General features: G+C 41.9%; 1 protein-coding gene across 14 annotated transcripts in view; it reads right to left on the reverse strand.

Moving 5' to 3' along the window:
• The window catches only part of LOC105726196 (NEDD4 binding protein 2 like 2), a 106,504-nt gene extending 104,136 nt beyond the window's left edge, over positions 1–2,368 (reverse strand). For 8 of the 14 annotated variants that reach the window (XR_010337134.1, XR_010337132.1, XR_010337135.1 and 5 more), the window contains exon 1: positions 2,175–2,365. Coding sequence is in view for 1 of the 14 variants with exons in the window: in XM_012465537.3 (XP_012320960.1) it covers positions 2,175–2,194 (20 nt within the window). In the remaining 13 variants the exon portion in view is untranslated. Of the gene's footprint in view, positions 1–1,480; positions 1,617–2,174 lie in introns of all 14 variants that reach the window. The other 6 variants (XM_012465537.3, XM_021669299.2, XM_012465536.3 and 3 more) reach the window with 3 other exon arrangements.
• Between the last annotated feature and the right edge of the window lie 23,090 nt (positions 2,369–25,458).

A 25,458-nucleotide genomic window follows, 5' to 3' on the forward strand; every position in this document is an offset into this window, starting at 1 on the left:
TCATTAACAAGAAATTAAAGACATTTAAATTTGTGATATAAATATTTAATGGTAACAATTTCCCAAAATATCAGAGTCAATTTTATAATCACTTAATTTTTTTTTTTTTTTTTTTTTTGAGACGGAGTCTCGCTCTTGTTACCCAGGCTGGAGTGCAATGGCGCAATCTCGGCTCACCGCAACCTCCGCCTCCTGGGTTCAGGCAATTCTCCTGCCTCAGCCTCCTGAGTAGCTGGGATTACAGGCACGCGCCACCGTGCCCAGCTAATTTTTTTGTATTAATAGAGACGGGGTTTCACAATGTTGACCAGGATGGTCTCGATCTCTCGACCTCGTGATCCACCCGCCTCGGCCTCCCAAAGTGCTGGGATTACAGGCTTGAGCCACCGCGCCCGGCCTATAATCACTTAATATTTAAGCACAGTCATAACATGGTGGTTTATGGGAGGGATCTCGTTGAATATCCTTTAAAATATATATCTATATCTATCTATCTCAACTTTAAACAATCCACTTCTGAATTTGGAGGACCTAAAAGATTTAAGTATGTCTGTAAAGTTGATTCAGTAATATATTTTTACGATATAGATATACAATTGTGTATATAAAAGGATAGTAAAACTGCCAACACTAAATTAACACATACTCAAACTGGTTGTGGTACACTGCATCCTAAGCATCTCCTTACTTAAAATCACTGTTTTTGAGAGTAAATAGCTCCAGTTCTCTCCCAAACCTCAGACAATCAATTTCCTTAGCATCCAAATGTTAGATTAACAGAAATGCCAGTCTTTGGGGGCCCTTTACTGTGAGTAGTTAGTGTAAAAGAGATTCCTAAATGGGTGTAGTGCGTTAATTTAAAAGGGTGAAAGAGGTAAGTTGCAACTTAACAGAAATCTAGTAAGAAATATGGCAACTCTCAAAGATCAAAGCGTTCATCTTTTCCAAATTGTCTATCATAAAGATAAAATTTGCTTCCCTTTGGCCCTGGCGGAGTGGCTCAAGTCTGTAACCCCAGCACTTGGGAGGCTGAGGCGGGCGGATTGCTGCTCAGGAGTTCAAGACCAGCATAGCAACATGGCCTAACTCCATCTCTAATAAAAATACAGTTAATGGCCAAGCGCAGTGGCTCACGCCTGTAATCCCAGCACTTCGGGAGGCGGAGGCGGGTAGATCACGAGGTCAGGAGTTTGAGGTCAGCCTGGCCAAAATGGTGAAACCCCGTTTCTATAAAAATACAAAAATTAGCCGGGCACGGTGGCGGGCGCCTGTAATCCTAGCTACTCTGGAGGCTGAGGCAGAATTGCTTGAACCCGAGAGGCAGAGGTAGCAGTGAGCCGAGATCGCGCCATTGAACTCTAGCCTGGGCGACAGAACAAGACTCTGTCTCAAAAACAAACAAAACATACAAACAAACAAACAAACAAACAACAACAACAACAAAAAACACAATAAATTAGCCGGGCACGGTGGCACGCACCTGCGGTCCCGGCTACTCGGGAGGTTACGGTGGGAGGATCGCTTGAGGGGCAGTGGGGGGCCGGGGGGTGCGGAGGTTGCAGTCAGCCGAGATGGCGCCACCGCACTCCAGTCTGGGCGACAGAGCGAGACCCTGTCTCAGGAAAAAAAAAAATGCTTCCCCTAAAATATCTTAGCGACCTCAAAGTACAACCCAGAGACTTATTCTACCGAACTCTTCATTGTGCCACTCTCTGGTGTTCCTCACTAACACGAGAGAAAATGAAACGGACAAAAAGGCGAACTAGAGAACGATGCAAGTAGGCCACAGAGAGGCTGGAGGAAGACAACTCCCGGCAACAGGCCTCCTCCTAAGGCCACCTTTCGGTTTCTCATTTCCTCATTCGAAACGCCTCAGAAAAGTTCCGAGGAAGAGCAAGCGGGTTGCGTTAACACAGCGTGGCCTATCCACAACCCGAGCCCCAAGCCTCAAGCCTTCCAGAGTGAGCAGCCCGGGCAAAAGTGCGTCACCCAGCTTTTTTGTCCCAGTGGAGACATGCTCAGGTCCTGTCCAGGAATTCTGGAGGTCTCTGAGACGCAAAAATTCACACCGAGTTTACTTCTACGTTTACAGCTAATCTAAGGGGTCCAGTCAAGAAGAAAGCGAAAAACGCCACCACCACCCCACCCTCACCTAAAACGGGGCGTCTACTCACCTTACTCTACCCCTACGCATTGACCTTTACCGCCCAACAAAACCTTCTTCCAGGAAGACACCAACCTCCGTAAAGGTGAAAGAAAAGCAGAGGCACAACGCCAAAGCCGAGATCTGGAGGGTCTAAAAGCCCAGGCTCAGAATCTCGGTAACAAGCCGCACCTCCGTACGCAAGATGGCGGCCACCTCACGGTTTACCCAGGCCGCAACTAGGCGTTTGCGCCAGGCATTGTGGGAATTGAAGTCCGACGTTCACACCGGCTCCGTAAACCTCACGTCATGGAGACTAGGTCTCCCAGAATCCATGGCGTGAAAAATTCACTAATTTGGCAACAAAAGTTGGCCGGAATTAGTTCCTACATCTGCAGCAGGGAAGTTATTTAAAAACACCAACTTTAGTTAAAAGAAAACAGCGACCTCCTCTGGCGTTCACCCCCGAAGAAAAAGGGAATATGAGAACCTGGCGCCCCCAAATAGATGTATAAGCGGCTCTCAGTGCATGCTTCTTAGGGCTTATCTAGAGAAGACAAAGAACCAGCTGACTTTTCAAACGGAACTCCACAGTTGATATAACAAATTTGGATTCCAGTCGTTTCTACGAATGACCACCTGGCGTAATTTTAGGCTCATGCTTTTCTGTGGAAGGAAAGAATTACTGCGGCGCAGGTCCCCAATAACGGATAAAAATACGAATAAAATAGTTTAGTATCATGTCGCTGTTTTGTCTTTTTGGAAATACAGACGAATCACTGAGCTTTCCCATTAAAAGAGTCAATGTGAAAAACACGTAGAACAGCGAGTTCCTGGTAAGAACAAGCGCTACGTAAATGTTTGTTAGGTTAAAAGTAAATACAAACCAGCCGGGCGCGGTTTGTTGGCTCACTCCTGTATTCCTAGCACTTTGGGAGGCCGAGGTGGGTGGATCACCTGAGGTCAGGAGTTCAAGACCAGCCTGGCCATCATAGTGAAACCCAATTTTTAAAAAAAATTTAAAAATTTATATATTTTTTTAAAGAAAGTAAATACAAACCAAACAACTGGCAGTCCTCAACTGAGGGCCCCTTTTCTCTTTCCACCACCTCTCCAACCCTTCCTCACTCCACTGGTTCCCCATCCCCCATTATTTCAGGTCCCTGCAAGGAAAACTAGTTATCTCTTCATATTTAAATGATTCTGTGGATATGTACCCTTCTCCATCCCCAATGTGATGATAATTTCATTTGTTGTTAAAATTACAGTCTGGAATATATACATTTGATTAACAGCCTTGTGATCAAGAGTGTTTACCAAAGCAATCCGTCCTCTTACAAAGAGCTTTTCTTAAATGCAGATTTCTGCTACGAACTTTGTCTTCTCATAATTAAATTCAAGTCATGCATCCTCCTTTGAAACAATCACGTTTAAGTGAGGTTATGGCGTTCTCAGTATGTGATATCTGCAGGCACAGGATGCTCATTATAAAATAATATTAATCTTTATCACCCCATCAAGGTATTGCCCTGTTTCTCCACGGCATATTTTCCCCCTTACAACTAATAAGCAATCAGTGAGGTTATACTTTGAGACGAAGCAGCTTCTAATCAAACTTAATCTTATGGTTCAGATTCCATACGTGTTGGGTTTTTTTTCCCACCTCCTTCAAGCGTTCCACATTTGTCAATCCAGATGCTGCTATAGAGCAGAACCTTGCTTATTTATTTATTCACTACCAGTATTGTCAGGCCTCCATGTGCAAGCCTGGACCCAGAAAGTCTGAAGTTCTGCCTGCCTCGGTTGATCAACTTCCACTCACCCCTGCCCCGCGACCCTGCATTCGTCATTATCCCTGATCACCCAGGTGAGCTTCCCCTGGACATTGAGCTTCTTTTCCCACCCTGCCATCTTAATCGTTATTATGATAATGTGAATACTCCTCACCCCACCCTGCCACCTTAACTGTTCTTGTTCTGTGAATATTCCTCCCCTCCACCCTACCATCTTAACTACTCTTACGCCTAACCCCACCCGCCATTGTTACTGAACTTACGGTAATGTATGCTCCTTGCCCCTACACCCTCCACTGTAACTGATCTTACTCTGTAACACCCTTGCCCCCGAAAAATTGCCCCAACCTATAAAACCAATTCCCACCCCTACTCCCTTCGCCAGTCCTTTGTCGGATTCGGCCTGCTTGCACCCAAGCGCTAAATAAAACGGCCTTGTCGCCCACACAAAGCCTATTTGGAAGATCTCTTTATTAAGTGCGTTTAATATCTGGTACTATTGGACACGAAAAACAAGTATGAATTTATGGATTCCTCTTGTTCGGGGGTTGTACTCCATTGCTCTCCTTATTTACTATTAATATTTTTAGGATGGTTTTGAATGGATAGAAAAATCTAGCAAATGATGAGTTCCCATGTTCCACACACACATATACACAGTTTCCCCTATTACTAACCTTACATTGTTACAACTAATGACTTAACACTGATACATTAACTTGTTTTAACTTATTAGTTACAATAAAATATATAACATTAAGTTACATACCGGTTATATATTAGTTGTATAACATTCATTATTCCGATTCTTCATTTTTTTACCTAAATGCCCTCTCTGTTCCTGGATTCCATCCAGGATACCACCTTACATTTAGTTATCATCATGTTTCCTTAGGCTCCCTTTGGCTGTGACAATTTTTTTTTTTTTTTTTTGAGACAGAGTTTCGCTCTTGTTACCCAGGCTGGAATGCAATGGCGCGATCTCGGCTCACCGCAACCTCCGCCTCCTGGGTTCAAGCAATTCTCCTGCCTCAGCCTCCAAAGTAGCTGGGACTACAGGCGTGCGCCACCATGCCCAGCTAATTTTTGTATTTTTTAGTAGAGACGGGGTTTCACCTTGTTGACCAGGATGGTCTCGATCTCTTGACCTCGTGATCCACCTGCCTCGGCCTCCCAAAATGCTGGGATTATAGGCGTGAGCCACCGCGCCCGGCGACAATTTCTTAAACTTATTTTTTAATATCTTAAGCTTATTTTTTATGACCTTGACTTTTTTTTTTTTTTTTTTTGAGTCTGAGTCTTGCTCTGTTTCCCAATCTGGAGTGCAGAAGCACCATCTCGGCTGACTGCAACCTCCGCCTCCCAGGTTCAAGTGATTCTCCTGCTTCAGCCTCCCAAGTAGCTTAGACTACAGGCACCTGCTGTAGCAGGAGCGGCCGCAGGAAACGGATCTGTCGAACACCGAATAAAGGAGGGAGGAGTTTATTCAGCGGGAGACCAGGCAGTAATTTGTCGAAAACCCAGCTCATCTAACAAAGGAAGGTTCTGTCTTTATATAGGCTTATACTTTATTTATTTATTTATTTTTTTTTTTTGAGACGGAGTTTCGCTCTTGTTACCCAGGCTGGAGTGCAATGGCGCGATCTCGGCTCACCGCAACCTCCGCCTCCTGGGTTAAAGAAATTTTCCTGCCTCAGCCTCCCGAGTAGCTGGGACTACAGGCACGCGCCACCATGCCCAGCTAATTTTTTTTTTGTATTAGTAGAGACGGGGTTTCACCATGTTGACCAGGATGGTCTCGATCTCTTGACCTCGTGATCCACCCGCCTCGGCCTCCCAAAGTTCTGGGATTACAGGCGTGAGCCACCTCGCCCGGCCTAGGCTTATACTTTAGATGTTACACGTGGAAGAATCTTAGGTTCATAGTTTTAGGACTCACATGTGAAAAGGTTTTGGTTTACAGTTTCAGGAATCACATATGAAAGGGTTCCGGTTTACAGTTTTGGGAGTCACATGTGAAAAGTTTTCTGGTTTGATCTTGTTTTAAGTAAAAATAGTGCCTTCTGGAGAGTTTCCCCAAGGCCTAGCCTGTCACCTATAGGAAGGTAAAACCGGAGGCGCCAGTCGGTCAACCTTTTCTTCTATTGAAATGCAGCATGATAGTCAAAGGGGAAGTTGATCTGAGAAGCCTGGGTCTCTCTCTTCACTGCCACCACATCCACCTAATTTTTGTATTATTATTATTATTATTATTATTATTGTAGACAGAGTCTGGCTCTGTCCCCAGGCTGGAGTGCAATGGCAGGTCTCCACTCACTGCAACCTCTGCCTCCTGGGTTCAAGTGATTCTACTGCCTCAGCCTCCCAAGTAACTAGAACTACAGGTGCATGCCACCATGCCCAGCTAATTTTTGTATTTTAGTAGAGAGAGGGTTTCACCATGTTAGGATGGTCTGGAACTCCTGACCTCAGGTGATCCACCCTCCTCGGCCTCCCAAAGTGCTGGGATTACAGGCGCGAGCCACTATGCCCGGCCTAATTTTTGAATTTTTAGTAGAGACAGGTTCACCATGTTGGTCAGGCTGATCTCAAACTCCTGAGCTCAAGCAATCTACCTGCCTCTACCTCCCAAAGTGCTGAGATTACAGGTGTGAGCCACAGTGCCCAGCCGCCCTTGACAATTTTGAGGAAAACTGATCAGGTTTCTTGTAGCATGCTCTTATATTGGAATTTGTCTGATGTTTTTCACAGTTTCCAGAACTGTAAAAAAAAAGTTTGCTATTTGTTATTATTTTTATTAACTTATTTATTGAGATAAGGTCTTGCTCTGTCATCCAGGCTGTAGTGTAGTGGCACAATCACGGCTCATTGCAGCCTCAACCTCCTGGGCTGAGGTAATCTTCCCACCTCAGCCTCTTGAGTAACTAGGACTATAGGCACACATCACTACACCCTGCTAATTTTTGTATGTTTTTTTTGTAGAGATGGGGTTTCACCATGTTACCCAGGCTAAATTTTTCTTCTTTATAAATTACCCAGTCTCTGCTATTTCTTTTATCTTTCTTTTTTGTTTTTTGTTTCTTTTTTGCACTTCTTCTAGGTTGTTTGTTTATTTGCTTGTTTTGAGGCAGGATCTCACTCTGTCACCCAGGCTGGAATGCAGTGGTGCCATCACAGCTCACTGCAGCCTCAACTTCACTGCTCAGATGATCTTTCTCCATTCAGCCTCCCAAATAGTAGTTGGGACTACAGGTATGTACCTCCATGCCTAGACAATATTTGTATTTTTCGTAAAGACAGAGTCTTGCTATGTTCCCCAGGCTGGTCTTAAATTCCTGGCCTCAAGTAATACTCCTGCCTTGGCTTCTCAGAGTGCTGGGATTACAGGCATAAGTGGCCAAGTCCAGCAGAATGTGCTATTTTTTTATAGCAGCACAAAGAAACTAAGATAGGGAGTTCTGCTCCTCCTCCTTTAGGATGGAATATTGCAGGGGAGGGAAAAATTTTTCTTCTACTCATTGGTTCTCAGCCAGAACTCTGTAACTAAAGAAAAGTATAGAGATTTATTTAACATAAGTTTTAGATGATATAGAAGCCTTCATAAGGATATGAAGACCTGAAAAAATTGTTAAACCTAAATGGTTTTTTTTTTTTTTGAGACGGAATTTCGCTCTTGTTACCCAGGCTGGAGTGCAATGGCGCGATCTCGGCTCACCGCAACCTCCTCCTCCTGGGTTCAGGCAATTCTTCTGCCTCGGCTTCCTGAGTAGCTGGGATTACAGGCACGCGCCACCATGCCCAGCTAATTTTTTGTATTTTTAGTAGAGACGGGGTTTCACCATGTTGACCAGGATGGTCTCGATCTCTTGACCTCGTGATCCACCCGTCTCGGCCTCCCAAAGTGCTGGGATTACAGGCGTGAGCCACCGCGCCCGGCAAACCTAAGTGTTTTATACAAGGTTTGATGAAGAGGGGAGTCATAGAAAAATGTAATAGGACAAAGAGGGTGTGTGCTGAGTGTAGTAAATTGGGGAAAATTAGCAAGGCTTGTTTGTTTAGATTCCTGTTGGTGTCCCTCTATTTTCTAAAGTAAGGTTGCTCCTTTTCTCCACAAAAAGGAAGGATACCTCTCACATGAGAGTCTTATGACTTGCCTCAGGGGAAGGTCAAAGAGCCCTTCTTGCACCTGCCATTTCTCAAATTACTTCAGATTAAAATATTTGATATGTCAAAATTGTGCCATAACAGAAAAAACAAATTAACTAAAGTTGCAAGATACAAAGTTAACATACAAAAATCAGTAGGATTTCTGTATGCTAACAATGAAATATTTGAAGAAAAATAAACTCTCATTCACAATAGCTACAAAAAACACAATACTTAATAAATTTAACAAAGGAGGTGAAAGATTTGTACACTGAAAACTATAAAATATTGATGAAAGAAATTAAAGATAACACAAATAAACGCTTACAGATTGGAAGAATTAGTATTGTTAAAATGAACATACTACCCAAAGAAATCTACAGATTCAATGCAATCCCTATCAAAATTGCAATGACATTTTTTCACAGAAATAGAAAAAACAATCCAGAAATTCATGAAATCGCAAAAAAGTCTGAGAGGCAAAGCAATCCTGAGCAACAAGAACAAAGAACAAAGTTTCGCAACACACTACCTGACTTCAAAATATATTATGTGGCTATAATTACCCAAACAATATGATATTGATATAAAAATAGACAAATTGGCCAGTGCTGTGGCTCACGCCTGTGATCCCAGCACTTTGGGAGGCCAGTGTGGGAGGATCACTTGAGGTCAGGAGTTTGAGATCAGCCTGGACAACATGGCAAAACCTCGTCTCTACTAAAAATACAAAAATTAGCCAGACATTGTGGTGCACGCTTGTAATCCTAGCTGCTTGGGAAGGTGAGGCAGGAGAATTGCTCCCAGGTTCAGGGAGGCAGAGGTTGCAGTGAGCTGAGATCCTGCCACTGCACTCTGTCCTGAGTGACATAACAAGACTCTGGCAAAAAAAAAAGACACATTGACCAATGGAACAGAAATATATGTATTTACATCCAAATGATTTTTTTTTTTTGAGACAGAATCTTGCTCTGTTGCCCAGGCTGAAGTGCAGTGGCATGATCTCGGCTCACTACAACCTCTGCCTCCCAGGTTCAAGTGATTCTCCTGCCTCAGCCTCCTGAGTTGTTGGGACTACAGGCGTGTGCCACCACGTCTGGCTAATATGGGCCTACAGGCGAGTGCCACCATGCCTGGCTAATATTTGTATTTTTAGTAGAGATGAGGTTTTGCCATGTTGGCCAAGATGGTCTGGAACTCCTGCCTTCAAGTGATCCACCCACCTTGGCTTACCAAAGTGCTGGAATTACAGGCATGAGCCACTGTGCCAGCCCAGACAAATGGTTTTTTGACAAAGTTACCAAGAACATACGTTGAGCTCAAGCCATCTTCCTCTTTGATAAATGATGCTGGAAAAAACAAATATCCATATGCAGAAGAATGAAACTAGACTCCTATGTCTCGCCATATACAAAAGCCAACTCAAAGTGCATTGAAACCTACACATAGCCGCGTGCGGTGCTCATGCCTATAATCCCAGCATTTTGGGAGGCCGAGGCAGGCTGATAACCTGAGGTTGGGAGTTTGAGACCAGCCTGATCAACATAGAGAAACTTCATCTCTATTAAAAATACAAAATTAGACGGGTGTGGTGGCACACGTTTGTAATCCCAGCTACCCAGGAGGCTGAGGGGGGAGAATTGCTTGAACCCAGGAGGCAGAGGTTGCATTGAGCCGAGATCATACCTTTGCACTCCATCCTGGGCAACAAGAGCGAAACTCTGTCCAATAAATAAATAAATAAATAAATAAAAACTTACATATAAGACCTTAAACTATAAAACTGTAGAAGAAATAGGAAAACACCATAGGACATTGGCCTAAGCAAAGATTTTATGGCTAAACCCTCAAAAGCACAGGGGACAAACTAAAAAAAGACAAGTGGGACTTAAACCAATATCCAGAATATAGAAGGAACTTAAACAGCAGCAAAAATGAACAATTAAAATAAAGAAAATGACCAATCCCATTTAAAAAGTGGGTAAAGGATCTAGTTAGATATTTCTTTTTTTTTTGAGATGCAGTCTCACTCTGTCACCAGGCTGGAGTGCAGTAGGGTGATCTTGGCTCTCTACAACCTCTGCCTCCCAGGTTCAAATGATTCTTCTGCCTCAGCCTCCCAAGTAGCTGGGACTACAGGTGCGTGCCACCATGCCCAGCTAATTTTCGTATTTTTAGTAAAGATGAGATTTCACCATGTTGGCCAGGATGGTCTTGATCTCTTGACCTTATGATCTGTCTGCTTCAGTCTCCCGAAGTGCTGGGATTACAGGCATGAGCCACTGCACCCAGCCAGACATTTCTTAACAGAAGACATACAAATGGCCAATATTTAATAGGGAAAAAGACAGTCTCTTCAATAAATGGTGTTGGGAGGCCCAACGTGGTGGCTCACATCTGTAATCCCAGCACTTTAAGAAGTTGAGGTGGGGCCAGGCATGGTGGTTTATGCCTGTAATCCCAGCACTTTGGGAGGCTGAGGTGGGCGGATCACTTGAGGTCAGGAGTTTGAGACCAGCCTGGCCAACATGGTGAAACCCTGTCTCTACTAAAAATACAAAAATTAGCTGGGTGTGGTGGCATGCACCTGTAATCCCAGCAACTCAGGAGGCAGAGGCGGGAGAATCTCTTGAACCAGGGAGGCGGAGGCTACAGTGAGCCCAAATCGAGCCCAGTGCACTCTAGCCAGAGCAACAGAGTGAACCTCCATGTAAAAAATAAATAAATAAAATAAAGCCAGGATATCCCTCAGGTTTGGTCTATCTTTGCACGTGCCCACTTCCCCCTTTGACCTTCTCTGCCATATTTTGATGCAGTACAAAAGCCCTCGCCAGAAGCTGTGTAGATGCTGGTGCAATGCTTCTTGTACAGACTGCAGAAAAAGGAGCTAAATTAACTTCCTTTCTCTATAAATTGCCCAGCCTCAGCCTCAGGTATTTTCTTAATAGCAACACAAAATGGATTAAGTCCGTAGTGTCATTAAGCAGGAACAGAAACACTGGCAAAAGAAATGGGCCATGTAGTGAGTAAAGAGGGGATAGATAAGCTGGGCGCGGTGCTCACACCTGTAATCCTAGCACTTTGGGAGGCTGAGGTGGGTGGATTACCTGAGGTCAGGAGTTCAAGACCAGCCTGGCCATCATGGTGAAACCCCATCTTAAAAAAATAAAATAAGAAAAATAAAAGCGTGTGTTCCCCTAAAAAAAAAAAAAAAAAAAAAGAGGGGATAGGTATTGATGAATTCAATTTTGTACATGGTACATTTTGTTTGCCTGGAAGATCACCAAATGTGGAGATTTGTCTGGATTCAAGAGAGGGATTGGAGATGAAGGTATTGGGAAGAACTAGTTGAAGCCTTGGGCTTAGCCAGACTGATTCAAGAATAGGAAGATTACCTAAGAAAAGTAGAAGGCTGAGGTCAAAATTCTCAATATCACCAATATTGAACAAACAGGAAGGAAGAAGAGCCTGCAAAAAAGAACAGAAATATGGGAGGTGAAACTATCAAAAAGAAGGTGATGACCAAGAGCATCAAATGCCCCAGGGAGAGGAGGACAAATAGGAATCCAAGGAACTGGAGGTGAGGAGCTCACAGGACGCATTAGTGAAGGCAGTTTCCATGGCATGGCAGGAGTTCAAAGCCTCATTAAAGTAAGGTTTAACTGTGAATGAGAAGTGGGGTTTTTTTAGAGCATGATTATGAGATTGTTATGACATCTGTAATATCATAACAGAAACATTATTTAATATAGACATTATATATAAATGTGTGTTAAAGCCACATGGTAGGTGCAGCTAGCATTCTAATCAGTCATTTATATGGACAGCAGGAGATAATCAGCTAGGCTTATATCAAAAAGACTGTGTTTAGAGGGAGTACAACCACCCCTTTAGCTATTTATACCTCCATCAACTCTGCTTTACTCATTAATGTCATAAATGACTTTTCTAATTTTTTTTTTTTTTTTGAGATGGAGTTTCGCTCTTGTTACCCAGGCTGGAGTGCAATGGCGTGATCTCGGCTCACTGCAACCTCTGCCTCCTAGGTTCAAGCAATTCTCCTGCCTCAGCCTCCCGAGTAGCTGGGACTATAGGCGCGTGTCACCATGCCCAGCTAATTTTTGTATTTTTAGTAGAGATGGGATTTCACGTTGTTGACTAGGATGGTCTCGGTCTCTTGACCTCGTGATCTACCTGCCTCGGGCTCCCAAAGTGCTGGGATTATAGGCGTGAGCTACCGCGCCCGGCCATAAATGACTTTTCAAAACTAATGGGTTGCAAATATGAAAAACATAAGAAATGAATTCTCATTGGTGGAATTAAAAGTATTCAAGCTAAAATATTTTAGAGACAATCCCTACCTTTACTGAACAAATGATAAGAACAGAATGAAGACTGTAGCCCCCACCTGTTGAGATGACATTTAACCATAAGTTATTAGGAATTCTTGTTGTCTGATGCCGACTGCGAAAACTATAGCATCTGCCCGAAAAGAACCTTTCATACAACATAGAAGTCAGAGCACTAGAAGGACAAAGAATGGTCATCAGGCTTACTAAGTAGGTTCTATAAGCTCTTCTGTGCCTGCTTGCTAAACAAAAATGTTTGTTTAATACATCTGTAAGTGAGACAGAAACTTGGTCTCAAGGTTGGGGAGAAAAGGTTTTTTTTACTTGATTCTAACAAGTGAAGGCAACTGTTATCTACCAAAAAATAATCTTAAGTATTGGGTTAATAAATTTGCATGGTCAGCTCACAATAAAAATAAAGAAGAGAGATGGAGCTTTGGCAGAAGGATTTTAGGGCTATCTGTCCATGTCCAGTAGGCTGCTTTGCTTCATCTGAAGTGTCATGGACTTACTATCCTAAAAGGCATAATCTGGTCACATTGGATAGACGATTGATTTTATCATTGCTCACATGACAGACAACCAAAACTTTATAATTTATTCCCCCAAGGATGAGATCTGAAGAGTTAAAAAGTGGTAGCAACAGCTGAATTACATTTTTGCAGCTAGTTAAAATGATAAATATAATGTTATATTTATTTCACCACAATGAAAAAGTGATAGATCAAAGACCTAAGCATGAGACTTAAAATTACAAAAATTGTAGAAAATATGGGTGAAAAGCTTCATGACATTGGTTTTGCCAATGATTTTATAGATATGACACTAAAAGCACCGTCAACAAAAGAAAAAAATAGGGGCTGGTCACGGTGGCTCACGCCTGTAATCCCAGCACTTTGGGAGGCCGAGGCGGGTGGATCACCTGAGCTCAGGAGTTCGATTCCAGCCTGGGCAACATGGTGAAACCACTTCTCTACTAAAAATACAAAAATTGGCTGAGCATGTTGGTGGGCTCCTGTAGTCCCAGCTACTCAGGAGGCTGAGTCAGGAGAATTGCTTGAGCCTGGGAGGCAGAATTTGCAGTGAGCCAAGATCATGCCACTGCACTCCTGCCTGGGTGACAGAGTGAGACCCTATTTCAAAAAGAAAAGAAAAAATTAAAAAAAAATAGGTAAAATTAAGCTACATCAAAATTTAAAACTACTGTGTATTGTAGGACAATCAACAGAGTGAAAGGGAAACCCATGGAAATATGGGAAGAAGTATTCGTAAATCACATATCTGATAAAGGATTAATATTTGGAATATATAAAGAACTGCTGCAACTCAGCAATAGCAACAAAACAACAACACAAACAACTTGATTAAGACATGGACAGTGCCGGGCATGGTGGTTCACACCTGTAATCCCAGCACTTTCGGAAGCAAGACAGGAGGATCTCTTGAGCCCAGGAGTTTGAGACTAGCCTGGGCAACATAGTGAAACTAAGAAACTCTGTCTCTACAAAAAAAAAAACAAAAGTAATCAGGTATGGTGATGTGTCCCCGTAGTCCCAGCTACTTGGGAGGCTGAAGTGGGAGGTGGGAGGATTTGAGCCTAGGTGGTAGAGGCTGCAGTGAGTTGAGATCAGGCCACTGCATTCCAGCCTGGGTGACAGGAAAAAAACAAAACAAAACAAAACAAAACAAAAAATATATATATATAATTTTATTGTATATAAAAATTATATATATGTATGTGTGTATGTATATGTATGTATATATACATACACGCATATATATATAGCTTCTTTGGAGAAATGTCTCCAAATGGGCAAGGTCTTGAATATATCTTTATACTTGCCCTTGTCTTTATATGTCTTTAGATGGACATATAAAGCCAATGGAGTAGACATATCTCCAAAGAAGGTATACAAATTGCCAATAAGAACATAAAAAGATGCTCAGCAAAAATCACAACTGTAATGAGATATCACCTCACACCCATTAGGATGGCTACTATCAAAAAAAAAAAAAAAAAAAATCCAGAAAATAACAAGTGTTGTCAAGGGTGGAGAGAAATTGGAACCCTTGTGTATTATTGGTGGGAATGTGAAATGATGCAGTTGCTGTGGGAAATAGCATAGTGCATCGTCAAAAAAATGAAACATAAAGTTACTATGTGATCCAATTCCACTTCTGGGTATAAACCCAAAAGAATAAAAAGCAGGGTCTCACAGAGATATCTGAACACCATGTTTATAGCAGTATTATTTTCTTTTTCTTTCTTTTTTTTTTTTTTGAGACAGAGTTTTGCTCTTGTTACCCAGGCTGGAGTGCAATGGTGTGATCTCAGCTCACTGCAACCTCCGCCTCCTGGGTTCAAGCAATTCTCCTGCCTCAGCCTCCCGAGTAGCTGGGACTGCAGGCACGTGCCACCATGCCCAGCTAATTTTTGTATTTTTAGTAGAGACGGGGTTTCACCATGTTGACCAGGATTGTCTCGATCTCTTGACCTCGTGATCCACCCGCCTTGGCCTCCCAAAGTGCTGGGATTATAGGCGTGAGTCACCGCACCCGGCCCTATAGCAGTATTATTTTCAATAGCCAAAAAGTAGAAATAACCCCAGGATACATTGACAGATGAATGTATAAACCTAACATGCTATCAACATGCAATGGAATATTACTCAGCCTTAAAAAGGAAGGAGGCCAGATGCTGTGGCTCATGCCAAAATCCCAGCACTTTAGGAGGCTGCAGAGAAGGGATCACTTGAGCCCAGGAGTTAGAGACCAGCCTGGGCAATGCAGTATAAAAAATTAAACCAAAAGGAAGGAAATCTTGTCATATATCACGATGTGGATGAACCTTGAAGACGTTGTAGTAAAATAAGCCACAAAAAGACAAATGCTGCATAATTTTGTTTACATGAGATACCTAAAATAGCCAAACTCATATAAACAGAAAGTAGAATGGTGGTTGCCAGGGACTGAGGGAAGGAGGAAGTGGGAAATTGTTATCTAATAGGTACAGAATTTCAACTTTGCAAGATAAAAAATTCTGAAGATTGGTTGCACAACAAGATGAATGTATTTAACACTACTGAACTGTACGCTTAAAAATGGTTAAGATGTTAACATTTTTATGTGTATTTTACCCAATTTTTTTTACAAAGTCATAGTGACAGAGAGATCCAGTAATGCAAAAATTGGTCTTTTCAGGTACTTGAATAGAAAGTAAATTCTTTGAAAGAAATTAAATGAAAAAAATAGGATTACATTTAAAATTTTTTTAAGCCGAAAACATTGGAGAAAAAAAATTGCTGCAGAGATTATTAGAGAACATTTTCTGCTCCTAATTTGTCTCTTCCATTAACATTCCTGGATAAGGGGATAAAGAGGCTACCCCGTCCAGGAAATCTTGCAGTTCCACTGCCTTTAAGGCAGTGATGTTGATGTCTCTTCTGATATTTTGCTTCACAGGATGGTTCACAGCGTGCAGCTGCCTCCAACCCCTAGCAGTAAGGAAGATGACTGCTGTTTAAGGAGTCTTTACCTTGAGACACGTGTTATAAATTACTCTTAAGAATCAAGTTTCACACTTTTCCTTAAATGTCATGAGAATGAGAATCTTGAAAGCAGGAAAAATTATCAATTATTAGTAAAAATGAAAAATAGTTTCATTTGATCAAAAGGCAAGCTAATGACAGATTTCTTCCAGCACACTCTTGGACACCACAAGTTGGGCTGGCTTCCTGAAGGTGCACTCCATATTCAAATCAGAGACCCGTGCTCCGAAGGGTAAATACACAAGTGTCTTTGTTTTATGGATTTTCCTGTTAACAATTTTAGGGGAAACAAAATGTACCAAGAGGACAATTCCGGAGGTTTCACATTTCCACAGTGTCACAGCAATGTCCCTTCTTCTGTGCAGTTACAGTGCCCCTACAGCAATGACCACAGGATTATCTCAGCCCTCTCAGTTTCCACTGGAAGGCCCAGGTTGCCTCATTTGTCCCTGACTTCTGCCCAACACAAGTATCAGAAGAGAGAATTTCCATAAAGAAGTTGGTCATGAAATCATGGTGAAATGAACTTCCCGGCACCAAAGGACTGGAAGGTCAAATGTATGGTGTAATCTCATTTTGTGAAAGGAAAGAAGAAAAAGAAAAGAAGAAGCAAAGAAGAAACATCATATATGTGTATATATATTTGTAGAAACTTGAACAGTGATGCGGAAGTAGACATTCCATGATGCAAACACTGCTTGCCTCAGAGGAGTTTGGTACAGTGAGGACTGGCAGGGAGGTGATTAATTTTTCTTTGTGTATCTCTGTATTTTTGACTTGTTACAAGTAATATTCAATGCATTTTTACAAGTTCAATTCCATTCTATAGATGAAATTTATCATACTATTTGAACATGAACACATACAAATCCTCCTAAAGTTAAATTTATTCACTTATTCTCTGCAAGACATACTTCTACTTTAAGTTTAAAATCAATATCATTTATGGCTAACAGTGTGGATTCCAAAAGCAGATTGCCTGGATTCAAATCCTGGCTCTCCCTCCTACTGGGTGTATGACCTTGAGCAAAGTACAAAACCCTTCTGAGTCTTGGTTTTTTTTGCTTGTATAGTGGGAATGATAATAGTTCTACTTCACAGGACTGCTCAGGAGCTTTAATGAATCAAATATGTAGTGTATTAACAGTAGTGTCTGGCGAGCCGGGCGCGGTGGCTCAAGCCTGTAATCCCAGCACTTTGGGAGGCCGAGGCGGGTGGATCACGAGGTCAAGAGATCCATCTTGGTCAACATGGTGAAATCCCGTCTCTACTAAAAATACAAAAAATTAGCTGGGCATGGTGGTGCGTGCCTGTAATCCCAGCTACTCAGGAGGCTGAGGCAGGAGAATTGCCTGAACCCAGGAGGCGGAGGTTGCGGTGAGCCGAGATTGCGCCATTGCACTCCAGCCTGGGTAATAAGAGCGAAACTCTGTCTCAAAAAAAAAAAAAAAAATAGTGTCTGGCAAACTTCTTTATGTTAGTTATTTTTAAGCTCTCTGTGTGGAGAACCCATCATTTATAAATGCAGGTTATAGAGGCTGAGGCTTTTTCAATATTTTTTATTGCCACAGTGCTAAAAATCTCCGTAGTAATATACTTGTGCAAAATGCACATAAAACTGCTATGTACTATGAATTTTAAGTAACAATTATACTAAAAGCTTGAATATTTACTAAGATGTTTAAATGATAATAAAATAAGGTTTTTAGGTTATAGTGCATATATAATAAATATGGAGAAAGGAAGACAGCAAGTACACCCGTACATGAAAATCAAAGCTGTCACAAGGGCTGGGTGTGATGGCTCATATCTGTCATCCCAAAACTTTGGAGGCCAAAGTAGGGGGATCCTTTGAGCCCAGGAGTTCGAGACCAGCTTGGGCAAAAGAGTGAGACCTTGTCTCCACAAAAAACTTAAAAACTAGCCAAGCATAGTGGCATGTACCTGTAGTCCCAGCTACTTGGGAGGCTTGTTAGCAGATCACTTTAGCCAAGGAAAGAGTCTGCAGTGAGCTGTGATTGCACCAGTACACTCCAGCCTGGGCAATAGAGCAAGACCTTACTTCAAAAATAAAACAGGCTGGGCATGGGGGCTCATGGCTGTAATCCCAACACTTTGGGAGGCCGAAGTAGGCAGATCACTTGAGGTCAGGAGTTCAAGACCAGCTTGACCAATATGGTGAAATTCCATCTCTACTAAAAATACAAAAAGAATTAGCTGGGTTTAGTGGCAGCCACCTGTAATCCCAGCTACTTGGGAGGCTGAGGTGGGAGACTCTCTTGAACCCAGGAGGCAGAGGTTGCAGTGAGCCTAGATAGTGCCATTGCGCTCCACTCCATCCTGGGTGTTGCAGCAAGACTCCATCTAAAAAAAAAAATCTGGCCGGGCGTGGTGGCTCACGCCTGTAATCCCAGCACTTTGGGAGGCCGAGGCGGGTGGATCACGAGGTCAAGAGATCGAGACCATCCTGGTCAACATGGTGAAATCCCGTCTCTACTAAAAATACAAAAAATTAGCTGGGCATGGTGGTGCGTGCCTGTAATCCCAGCTACTCAGGAGGCTGAGGCAGGAGAATTGCCTGAACCCAGGAGGCAGAGGTTGCGGTGAGCCAAGATCGTGCCATTGCACTCCAGCCTGGGTAACAAGAGCAAAACTCCATCTCAAAAAAAAAAAAAAAAATCTGTCACAAGAAAACACCAATGGGTGCTTAAGGATTATAAATATATCCAGCACTTTTCTGGCTACCATTGGATGAGCCTCAGGGGAGCATGGTGGGTACAGAGACGTGGATGTGCTGAGGAGGCAATAGTGGGTAAGTTTGGTGCTGCCTTCCAGAACACTTTACCACATTCTTCTCCACAACTATAAGGGTGGAAACAGGCATTTAACGCAACAAGGCAAAAGACATTGCTCATAGACTTTTCTTTCCTCCGTGAAGTAAACAGTTATTTCCCCACTTTTTTCCCCCAATTTTTGTGGGTTTAAAAAAATTTTTTTAGCCGGGCGCGGTGGCTCACGCCTGTAATCCCAGCACTTTGGGAGGCCGAGGCGGGTGGATCACGAAGTCAAGAGATCGAGATCATCCTGGTCAACATGGTGAAACCCTGTCTCTACTAAAAATACAAAAAATTAGCTGGTCATGGTGGCGTGTGCCTGTAATCCCGGCTACTCAGGAGGCTAAGGCAGGAGAATTGCCTGAACCCAGGAGGCAGAGGTTGCGGTGAGCCAAGATTGCGCCATTGCACTCCAGCCTGGGTAACAAGAGTGAAACTCCGTCTCAAAAAAAAAAAAAAAAAAAAAAATTTAATTATTTATTTTTTTGTTTGTTGGTCTTTCTGTTTTAGATAACGTCCTTAGAAACATGGCTTTTTTTTTCTTTCTCTCTTTTTTCTTTTCTTTTTCTTTCTTTCTTTCTTTTTTTTTTAGATGGAATCTTGCTCTGTCACTCAGGCTGGAGTGCAGTGGTACAATCTCAGTTCACAGCAACCTCTGCTTCCCAGGTTCATGCGATTCTCCTGTCTCAGCCTCCTGAGTAGCTGGGATTACAGGTGCCTGCCACCATGCCCGGCTAACTTTTTTTTTTCTTTTTGTATTTTTAGTAGAAATCGGATTTCATCATGTTAGCCATGCTGGTCTCAATCTCCTGACCTCAAGTGTTCCACCCACCTCAGCCTCCGAAAGTGCTGGGATTACAGGCGTGAACCACTGCACCAAGCCGCCTTTCTCCTCTTCACCCTCGCCTTTTCACCATGACCTTTCCTTCATCATCCCCATGCTTGATCTTTCTACAGCATTTATCACTCTAAACAACAGCGTCAACTGCCACTGCCCCCTCTCCCTGATGCTCCCTTCTAAGGCACTTCACTGTACTTGTCTTCCTATTTCTTACTCTGTGAAGTGGATCTCTGGATCCTCTCATCTTTGAACAGAGGTTCTATGGACTGAATATGTCCCCTCCAAAACTTATAAGTTGGAACTTAATCATCAATGTGATCATATTAAGAGGTGGTTAGTGCCCTTATAAAAGATGTGCAAGGGAGCTGTTTACCTCTTCCACCATGTGAAGACACAGCTAAATGGCACCATACATGAACCAGGAAACAGGCTCTCACTAGACACTGAATCTCGTGGTAACTTGATCTTGAACTTCTCAGCCCCTGGAATCATGGGAAGTAAATTTCTATTATTTATAAACTACCCAGTGTAAGGTATTTTGCTACAGCAGCCCGAACAGACTAAAGACAAGAGACATGGTCTTGGGAAGCTGTGAAACAGGTAGATCTCCACACCATTATCTTCTAGACCCAAGGATTATACACCCTGAAGAAAAGCAGGTGTATAATTTGATCAAGAGTCAAGATTTATAGTAGGCATGTGTTCTTACACAAAGAACAATAGATAAAATGAAAATCTTAGAGGCATTCCAGGGACAGGGGTTAATCAGAAGTCAACATGCTGACTTAGTCTTTTTTAAATGTCTTATTTATTTGATATTTAAATATATATACACACATCCACGTCATTAAAAACTCAAAGGTTCAAAAGGATATTCTGTGGAAAGTCTCTTTATTCACCTCAGCCTGTCCTGAAAGCAATTGTTATGTCTCATGTCCTCCTTCCAGAGACATTTTATATTGCCTACACATTGTATGTCTGTATATATACACATTAATATGTATAATATGCATGTGCTATTTTCCTCTTTTTTTCACATAGTAGCATCACTACATGTAACTCAAAGATCATCCTATATACATGTAGAAAGAACTTCCTCATTCTTTTTTTCTGCTGCATAGTATTCCATTGTCTGAATGCATCATAATTGTTTGGTAAGTCCTCTATTGATGAACATTTAAGTTGTTTCTAATCTTTTGTTCTTACAACTATGTCAAAATGTAGTTCTCAGATTCCTGTTTTTCTCATTCCATATCTCCCTGCCTACTCTCCTCCCAACCAAACATCTCATTTGATTATGGCTTTACTGATCACTGGGCACTAGACAACTGGACAACTGACAACCAATTTATCTCCTGCTCTATTTTCTTTTATAAGCATAAGCCCCACATTCACAACTGCCTATGACAGAAGAATCCACTCCCTCAGACTAAGCATATCCAAAGTAAAAAGTAATCCTCCCCTTTTATATAATTTTGTATAATATAATTATATTAAATATATTAATATAATATAATTGCATATATTAATATATTTTTTAGTGGAGACAAGGTTTCACCATGTTGCCTAGGCTGGTCTCAAACTCCTGGCTTTAAGTGATTCATCCGCCTTGGCCTCCCAGAGTCTTGGGGTTACAGGTGTGAGCCACCGTGCCCAGGCTTTGTGTGTGTGTGTGTGTGTGTGTGTGTGTGTGTATGTGTCTGTAGAGATCAGGTCTCACTATGTTGCCCAGGCTACTCTCAAACTCCTGGGCTTAAGGGATCATCCCACCATGGGCTCCCAAAGTTCTGGGATCACAGATGTGAGCTACCACAACTGGACTGAATTCCTTGTGTCACTATATACTAGCTAACATTTTCTAGGCCAGTCATGGTGGCTCATTCCTGTGATCCCAACAGTTTGGGAGGCCAAGGCAGGTAGGTCACCTGAGAGTCAGGAGTTTGAGAGCAGCCCAACCAACATGGTGAAACCCTGTCTCTATTAAGAATACAAAAATTTCCCGGCATGGTGGTGGGTGCCTGTAATCCCAGTTACTCGAAAGGCCGAGGGGCTGAGGCAGGAGAATCACTTGAACCCAGAAGGTGGAGGTTGCAGTGAGCCTAGATCACACCACTGCACTCCAACCTGGGCGACAGAGTGAGATTCCATCTCAAAACGAAAACAAAAACAAAAGAAATTTTCTAGAATCTAAGATGAATGAAATCACAATGTATGTACTCTTTTTGCCAGACTTTCATTCCACGGTATTATTTTGTTAATGCCTTTGAAAAGGGGAGAAAGAAAATTTAAAAAAATAAGTATGATTTTGAGATTCATCTATTTTTTTTTTTTTTGAGACGGAGTTTCCCTCTTGTTACCCAGGCTGGAGTGCAATGCCGCGATCTCTCGGCTCACCGCAACCTCCGCCTCCTGGGTTCAGGCAATTCTCCTGCCTCAGCTTCCTGAGTAGCTGGGATTACAGGCACGTGCCACCATGCCCAGCTAATTTTTGTATTTTTAGTAGAGACGGGGTTTCACCATGTTGACCAAGATGGTCTCGATCTCTTGACCTCGTGATCCACCCGCCTCGGCCTCCCAAAGTGCTGGGATTACAGGCGTGAGCCACCGTGCCCAACCCTTCATCTATGTTTTATATGTAACAGTAGTCCTTTTTGGGTCAGGCGCGGTGGCTTACACCTGTAATCTCAGCACCTTGGGAAGCCGAGGCGGGAGAATCATGAGGTCAAGAGATTGAGACCATCCTGGCCAACATGGTGAAACCCCGTCTCTACTAAAAATGCAAAAATTAGCCAGGTGTGGTGGTGTGCGCCTGTAGTCCCAGCTACTTGGGAGGCTGAGGCAGGAGAATCACTTGAACCCAGGAGGCAGAGGTTGCAGTGAACCAAGATAGCCCTTTTTATTGGTGAATAGTCTTCCATTGTATGGCTATGCCAATTGACTTATATATCCATCTATTGATAGATATTTTTATTGTTTATAATTTAGGGCTGTTACAAATAACGTTGTTGTAATCATTTTTTATTTGTGTACAAATATTTGTTTGTATATATTAATATGTTTTCATATTCTTGGCATATACCTAAGAGTGAAATGGCCATAGTGATGTATGTTTAAAATATTTGGAAACTACCAAACTGTTACCATTTTATTGTATACCTTTCTACCAGCAATATGAGAATGGCAGTGGTTCCACATCTTTACCAATACTTGTTGTTTTAAAGTTTAGGTGTTTTAATAGATGTGTAGTAGTATAGCTCATTGTGACTTTGATTTTCACTTTTCTCATGATCAGTGATGTCAAGCATCTTTTCATGTGTTTATTTGCCATTCATATAACTTCTGTGGTGTCCATTGAATTTTTTTGCCCATTAGAAAAACATTGGTTGTTCTGGCTCTGAGAGTTCTTTATATATTCTGGATACACAGTCTAGATAAAATATGTGATTTACAAATATTTTATGCCTGGCCGTAGTTTGCCTTTTCATTCTGTTAATAGCGTCAAGAAATTCAAACAGAATTTCTTGTAGGGGGAAAGGGGAGATGAAGAGAGGTTGATTAATGGGTACAAATACACAGTTAAAAAAAAAGACCTAGTGTTAGAAAAAATAGACCTAGTAGAGTGACTATAGTTTACAATAATCTATTGTACATTTCAAAATAGCTAAAAAGAAATGTCAAAAATTTCCTCCCAGTATAGACTAAGAAAAGACAAAAAAAGAAACAACTCAAAAAAATTTTTTTGAGGTGGAATCTCACTCTGTCTCCCGGCTGAAGTGCAGTGGCACAATCTCAGCTCACTGCAACCTCCACCTACAGGGTTCAAGTGATTTAGCCTCCTAAATAGCTGGGATTACAGACATCTGCCACCATGCTCAGCCAATTTTTGCATTTTTAGTAGAGATGCGATTTCACCATGTTGGCCAGGATGGTCTCTATCTCCTGACCTTGTGATCCCCCTGCCCTGGCCTCCCAAAGTGTTGGGATTACAGGTGTGAGCCACCGAATCCGGCTAATAACACAAATATTTCTAACACAAAGAAAAGAGAGAGCTGGGTACAGTGTGTATGCCTATAGTCCCCAGCTATTTGGGATGCTTTGGTGAGAGGATCATTTGAGTCCAAGGGCTTGAGTCCAGCCTGGGTGGCATAGTGAGACCCTGCCTCTAGTAAATAAATGACAAATATTTAAAGTGATAGATGTTCCATTTGAACTTTATACATTACGTGAATGTATTAAATTATCATACGTACCCTGAATATGTGCACCTCTATTATGTTTCAATTTTTTAAAAACCAATTTCTTAATTTTGATGAAATCTTAAATTAGATAAATAACTAATTGATACATTTCAATTGTTTTCTTTTAGAATCATGCTTTTGCTGTTGAACCTATGAAATTTTCACCGATACCAAAATAAAATAAAAATCGCTCCTATATTTTCTTTCAGAAGTTCTGTATTTGGAGAGCTTATATTTAGGCCTATAATCTATTTTGAGCTTTTTTGGTATATGTTGCAAATTATGAATTTAGCTTTTTTTGCATATGGATAGCCAACTGTTTCAGTACCACTTGTTGAAAAGATTATTTATTCACCATTAAATTGCCCTGGAAATCATCAAAAGCAATTGACCTCATATGCGTGGGCCTTTTTATGGAATCTCTCTCTGTTTTATTGATTTATCCATTGTATGCAATATGTCATTCTCTTGACTACTGTAGTTTTGTAATAAACTCTGGAAGTCAAGTAACATGAATCCTTTTATATCATTATTTTCCAAGTCATTTAGGCTATTCTAGGTCTTTTGGATTTCCATATCAATTTTAAAATCAATTTGTTAATTTCTATAAAAAAGATCCACTGGATTTTGGTTCAGACTGCATTAAATCTATAAATCAATTTGGGGAGAAGTAGCATCTTAAAAATATCAAGTCTTGGCCGGGCGCGGTGGCTCACGCCTGTAATCCCAGCACTTTGGGAGGCCGAGGCAGGTGGATCACGAGGTCAAGAGATCGAGACCATCCTGGTCAACATGGTGAAACCCCGTCTCTACTAAAAATACAAAAAATTAGCTGGGCACGGTGGCGCGTGCCTGTAATCCCAGCTACTCAGGAGGCTGAGGCAGGAGAATTGCTTGAACCCAGGAGGCGGAGGTTGCGGTGAGCCGAGATCGCGCCATTGCACTCCAGCCTGGGTAACAAGAGTGAAACTCCGTCTCCAAAAAAAAAAGAAGGAAAGAAAAATGAAGTCTTTTCATCTATTAACATGGTATATATCTTTGAGTTTTAAGGTCTTTTAAATCTCTCTTAACAATGTTCTATAGTCTTTAGGCACTCAGATTTTACATATCTTTTGTCCAATTTATTCCTAATTATTTTATATTTTCATGTGATTTTAAATGGTTTGGTTTTTAAATTTCAATTTCTAATTGAAAGTTGCTACTATATGGAAATACACTTGAGTTGAGGCTGGGCAGAGCAGCCGGAAGAGAAAAGTAGCTGGGTGCAGTGGCTCACACCTATAATCCCAGCACTTTGGGAAGCTGAGGTGGGAGGATCATTTAAGGTCGGGAGTTTGAGACCAGCGTGGCCAATATTGTGAAACCCCGTCTCTACTAAAAGTACAAAAAAATTAGCTGGGTGTGGTGGTAAGCACCTGTAATCTCAGCTATTCGGGAGGCTGAGGCAGGAGAAGTGCATGAACTCAGGAAATGGAGCTTGCAGGGAGCTGAGATCGCATTACTACACTCCAGTCTGGGCAACACAGCAAGACTCCGTCTTAGAAAAAAAGATTTTATTTTTCTATA

Source organism: Aotus nancymaae, unplaced genomic scaffold (assembly GCF_030222135.1).
Source record: "Aotus nancymaae isolate 86718 unplaced genomic scaffold, 86718_ANA_hifiasm-v0.15.2.pri h1tg000043l, whole genome shotgun sequence".
Classification (NCBI taxonomy): Eukaryota; Metazoa; Chordata; class Mammalia; order Primates; family Aotidae; genus Aotus; species Aotus nancymaae.